We start from the raw sequence: 6,000 nt of genomic DNA on the forward strand, positions 1-6,000 counted from the left end.
GTTAATCTGACAGATGAGTGCAGTAATGACTGACAGCATGATGGGACTAAACACTTCAGGGACTCTCGGAGAAGTGACACAGGCAGGATGATGCTACAGTGGAGCGACACGAAGGCAGTGTGTCGAGGACACTGAAAAATATATTTCAAATATACCTAATTGTCATATTGAATGACATTATTCCTTTGGCCAATTTTAATTTAAGTTTGTATTGAGAGATTTTCCGCCCACTCGCACAGCTTTCAATACACACTCGAAATACATTTAACGAGTTTGTGCACCAAGCAGGCATCGTCTGTATTTACCTTTTCAAAGAAAGGCAACATTTTGAAACATGGCTTTTATGAGTAAACAATACCCCAACTTAGAAAGGAAATTACATGCAAACATCAACTTGCTCAAGAACAACATACACCGAGTATCCAGTATGCATGTACTGTAATTCATGTAATTGTTTATTTAGTTCATCACATCAATTCATAACTTTACTCCTTCTCCAGAGACTTTGTGTTTTCTCTCCTCACAGGTTTACATGGATTGTGGTTATATCTGGAATATGGCCCTGTCCAACACCTGATACCGCTATTATTATTATTAGTTGTATTGCTATTACTATTGGCAATACCATTACTGCTTTTATTATCATTTTTATTCTACTATGTTCACTGCTGCTGTTATTTTTGGTATGCATATGCATTAAATGTGTTGTAACTGTTACATTGTTCATTCTGTACACATGACATATATTGTACTTCTGTGCATCCGGGGAGAGGGATCCTCCTCTGCTGCTCTCCCGGAGGTTTCTTCCCTTTTCGCCCCGCTAATTCTGGGGGAGTGGCTTTGGAGGAAGACCTGAAGGGACGGGCTGTCAGTGTTGCAGAATTTGCTGCTGGATTTAGTGACTTTTGGAGCTGGTGCTGCTCGCTACTTTCATTGGATAAGAGTTGGCAACACTGGGCTCATCATTTTTTTTAATGTAGCGTACTCTTGCTAGTTTCTCCAATGTTGCCTATCCAGGCTTTAAATGTGGCTTATTTAAAGTGGACTTTCCAAAAATCATTTATTCATAAACTGCATTCTGATATACAGAGGCGTATAACATGTCCTTTTGAAGTAGGCTTTTTACATACCAACAAAAGTGCACTATCCTGATCAAGTAAAGCGTATTTAAAGTGTGCAAGACAGAGTCGAAGTGTCCAACTGACTTTGAACTTTCCACTACCTTTCAAGACACGCTGTTGAATGAAGTTCCACTTCTTTCCACCCCCACACAGAAGTTTCGTCATGGTCTTTTAGGCATATCATCATACCTCTATTTTTTCCTCCTCTTCAGATAACCCCATTTCAGCAAACTAATTATTACCAAAGTCTAAAAGGAAGATGTGTGGGTGTGACAGAGAAAGGAGAGAGGAAGTGAAGGGGGGAGCAGAGGGATCACAGAGCCTGGTCGTTTAGTCCTCAATACAATCCTTCCAGCTCCCCTGCCAAGCATACAGCAAAACACACATCAAAAGAACAAGAGCACACGCAAACATACACACCTGCAGCGCCTTTACTGCACTTAGATGCTGTTCTATTGAAGTCAAAGAGTTGCACCCACCGGACTGTTAAAGCTGGAAAATTATTCTTTAGAGGAATGAGAGGTGCCAGGAAATCAATCTTAGCATTAACACTTCATAGACAGTGGTGTTTATGGATGTGCACTGTGCGCACCATTGGTCTCAGAAGCTGCCTCGGATTTGCCCCGTATGCATTTACATAAAGTATGTCAATATGTTTTCCCACTTGGACTTTAACTTCAAAAACAAGACAACAACCTGTTCCTTTTTACATTTCTCACTTTCTTATTGCTTACAAACGAAACAAAAAATACTTCAAATGTCTTTTTTCTGTCTCTCTGCTTCTCTACATAACTGAAAATCTGGACAGCTCACACATAAAAAGAGGCTCCTGCACCGCCACGTCTCTGGCCATTAGTCTACTCACCAGCATGTCTGTGGCATGAAGGTAGTGCTTGCTTGCCATATAGGCTTCCAGCCGTTGAGGCACCTGCTTGATGCTTTCGATTTCATCCAGCAGCTGGAGAACGTGCTTGTGCTCGATGCCCTCTATCCAAAGCTTCCTCAGCTCATCCCTTTTGCAGTGGAGCAGCATCTTACAAGACAGTAGGTTCTCCTTCACCTGCAGGCAAGAGTGAGTTAAAATCAAGAAAGTAGGGCAAACTACCACCAGGCCCATTTTATGTGCAGCAGTACCAATGCACAAAATAAAATAAAATAAGATAAGAAAATACATGTTTTAATGAAAGCTGAAGGAATAGAAAAGTACAAAGTAAGTCACTCCTTACTTCCGAGTGCTCTGGTATAAATGTGTCTTTACAGATTAAAGCTCTAATAACATTTGTTATATATATATATATATATATATAGAGAGAGAGAGAGAGGTTACTTCAAGAACAGCTTCATGGTAAAGCATAACCTATTGTTTAAATAAAAAATAATTTCTTTGTGTGTCTATCAAAAACATGCTAAGTTGTGAGCAAGAATCTGAAATGTTGAATCTCATGAGCTCGCAGTGAAAACAGAGCGGTGCAGTTGCCAGATCACTGAAGAGCTATTAAGAAAGATCCATGACAGCCATGTGTCTTTAACCTGCCCTCTTTCTTTCCTGCAACAAACTAGATTTTCTGTGCACATTTTGTCAAAGAAACTAGATTTCCAGTGACACAATATAATGAGTAGGGGTAATAAAGGCAACATTGATAATGTCAACGTAAATACCAATAAAATAAATTCATATGTAATCAGTTCAGAGGGAACGTGATCATCTCCTTTGAAACACTTGATTTTCTGGCTTGCATTAAAACTTGTTTTGGGAGGGGGTGTATTTTTGGCCTCGCACACCTACACAGGTGTTTCCACTTCCGGCTGATTAGCTTCGCTGATTCGAGGTTGGGCAGAGCTACAGATGCAGCCACCTAGAATCTCCCCTCCTTCTGTTTGTGTGGGGGTGTGCAGTGTTTAAAGCAGATGGAAGGAAAGTGACACATTTGCAAATGGGCCTTTTCGTGACATACTGACTTGTTAAGAGTACAAAACGTACAGATGCAAAATATATAAATTAACGACGGCTAAATTCAATTTTGAGACTTCAGTTTCAGAGTGTTTCAGGTGTTGTGCATGCTGGCTCACTCGTCATGACTTACTGGGATACTAGTATACTGGGGATTGGAGCCATCGTCAAGGTTATTAGTACCGCCTGTTACTTTTCCTACTATAACGTGTCAAATTATCTGCAACCCTATGCAATGGTGACAAGTAAAATGTATAAGTCGTCATTTCAAGACAGAACCATGCCAGCACACCTTAGTTAGAATTCTGTTTTATCTTGCGAAGAAATAGCGCAAGGGCACTGGACGTCTTTTTTGCCAAATTTTTATTGGCTCACTCATGGAGGGAGGAGACATTAAAAGTTGACCTTCACATTTTCAATGTTCTTTTTTTTTTTTTTTTTACAAGTGTAATAGAGAAAATTATGTCCAGCTCAGGATTTTGACTTCAGCTGACAATTTTCAAGTAGGCAGGTTCCTTCTTGGGTGAAAAGGATTTGTGTTAAATGAGTCAGTCTTTTAGTCTTAAAAGATCCTACATGTATGAAGAGACAAATTAAAATGAATGAAAATGGTCTTGTTTTGTTTTTAATTACACAGCTTAGCATCACTGCTCTGAAATCCATCAGAAACAATGTACGCACAAATACTAAAAAGAAAAGAAAGAAATGTACACTTTTATTTATCCCCGTGGGGAAATTCTTCTCTGCATTTGTTATTTGTTATTAAGGAGCAGTGGGCTGCAGTGAAGCGCCCAGGGAGCAACTGGGGGTACAGTGTCTTACTTAAGGACACTTTGACATACACCTATGGGGAGATCGAACTGGGTACCTTGTAGTTACGGGACAACCACTCTCCCCATGAGCTACAGCCGACCCTGAAATGTAATGTAGTAAAGGATTTCCCCAACCCTCGAGTGTCCATTTGTGTACATAAGTCTCTCATTTTACCTGTTTGATCTTGTTGCGGGAGCTGGTGATGCGCTCGGTGATGCTCTGGTAGGTCCTGATGGCAGTGGTAAGCTCGGCATAATGCTGAACAATCAGCTCATCTAAGTCCCTGTCGCATGTCTCAAAGGCTTCTTCCAAACGACCCTTCTCTGTCTCCCTGTCCTGCACATCATCACTGCTGGACAAAGTCCTGCATTGGAGGAGAGGGAACAGAAAAGTAGATTCAACTCGATAACTAAATTCACATTATGGAAGCATCAACGTTGGAGTGGAGAGCAGAGACCCTCCGGAAATGGCAATTACAAGCTGGGTTTTGGCAAAGTGGGCGCTTAAGTAAAGCACTTGAAGCATAAGGTAGAGGAAGAAAAGTGTGTGCAGACATACTAGCATGGCAACATGAACCGGTACATTCAGGGAATGTAATTTGCAGCTAAAATGTCAGGTCACCTGCCACTATGGCAGAAAGGTTTCCCTCATATGAAGAGATGTTATTTTTTTAAAGCAATTTCAAAGTTCAAAATAATCAAGGATAAAGGTTTCATGATATATTCCGTATTTACTACTGGCTTTTCGACAAAAAAGGAAACGTTCAGTGACCTGCAACAGTGGCAGGTGAGGAAGAAATGTCAGACCCTGGATACATTCATGCTGTAACAAATGGGTCCATAGCAGCTTTAGTATTGGTCAGTATTGACAGATCAGATTGCCAGTTTCAAGCCTGAAAACCCACCCAGTTCAATAAAACAAAATAGTCCAAAACAGAACCGTTGTTGCAAAGCTCTTGTAAATTTGTAAAACCATTAAAAAAAATACTATATATCAAAATACACAAATGGAAAGGTAAATAGGTCCTCCACTAACAATTGAATACAACTCATGTCAATTTGGCAACACTGATACTAGTGTTGCCAAATAAAGCAACTTTTCACATGCTTGAAGTTGCTCCTTTGGTACTCCTGCTAAAAAAAAAAAGGTTATCCTTTATTTACATTATAGAATTTAAACCATTTATTGTATGACTGAGGACCGGTGGATATTCTTGGCCTCCACGCTGGAAAGCCTTTAACTCTCTCCCATCATTTCCACTTCCAAATGAAGGTAAGTAAGGTTTTGAGATTACAGCTGTCAAAACCGTTAGTTGCAGGTCACAGTGAGGTCACAGTATTTGCAGTAATTGCCTCTCATGTAATACCCGACTCTATATCGTGCAAAAAACACTTTTCGTCCAGTTGTTAAGATTATTATTTAGTTTTTTTACAAACATTGCCTATTGTGACATGAATAATAGAGGATTTTCAAATGTGCAAGAGTCACGTACTGTGGCCAGTAGTATTTAACCTTTTCTCCAGTGCTATGAACACTAACTCACAAATACTCCTTAAATTCATAATGCAAAGGAAAATAGCAACGCTGTGAGCTCTAATTTCTTACAAACAACCAGCAATACAGGAAGGATGTTGCTATCGTAGCTTTAGCATACAAGCTAGCTGTCAACCCGTCAGAGAGCAAATACGAGCATAATTCAAACGCTGTCCGACGGCTTATGAACGCTGCATAGCTTAAACAATGAATGTGACAAACATTACCTTATGACAGAGATAAGAAGACCAGAGGGGTCTTTGTTTTTGCTAACTGCACTCCTGTATCTCCCTGTTTCAGCTGCCATTTTTCCAGCTGCGGCACCCAAACAGGAAGAGAGAAGCGCGAGCTGACGCGAAGGAAGGAGGTCTGGGAGTTGTAGTTTCATCAGTGGTGCACTTTTTCTGCTTTGGTCACAGTCACACTTATGAAGCGTATCTACTCTACTCAGCAATTTAAGTTTCTTTATCATAAAATATATTTGGACACAAATCAGCCATTCAAATAATTACATTGTTATATTATATACTTGTGTAACTCTATATGCTTAATTGATCTCCATCAACACGGATCTCCATTTAT

The 6,000-nt window shown here is 40.0% G+C and overlaps 1 protein-coding gene across 1 annotated transcript in view; it reads right to left on the reverse strand.

Moving 5' to 3' along the window:
- The window catches only part of exoc4 (exocyst complex component 4), a 100,549-nt gene extending 94,796 nt beyond the window's left edge, over nucleotides 1-5,753 (reverse strand). Inside the window, exons 1-3 of the mRNA XM_034525984.1 lie at nucleotides 5,646-5,753; nucleotides 4,060-4,249; nucleotides 1,987-2,181 (exon numbers count right to left, since the gene is read on the reverse strand). Coding sequence (XP_034381875.1) covers nucleotides 1,987-2,181; nucleotides 4,060-4,249; nucleotides 5,646-5,725 — 465 coding nt within the window. The 5' untranslated portion in view covers nucleotides 5,726-5,753. The remainder of the gene's footprint in view (nucleotides 1-1,986; nucleotides 2,182-4,059; nucleotides 4,250-5,645) is intronic.
- Between the last annotated feature and the right edge of the window lie 247 nt (nucleotides 5,754-6,000).

The sequence above is a fragment of the Cyclopterus lumpus genome, chromosome 23 (genome assembly GCF_009769545.1).
Source record: "Cyclopterus lumpus isolate fCycLum1 chromosome 23, fCycLum1.pri, whole genome shotgun sequence".
Classification (NCBI taxonomy): Eukaryota; Metazoa; Chordata; class Actinopteri; order Perciformes; family Cyclopteridae; genus Cyclopterus; species Cyclopterus lumpus.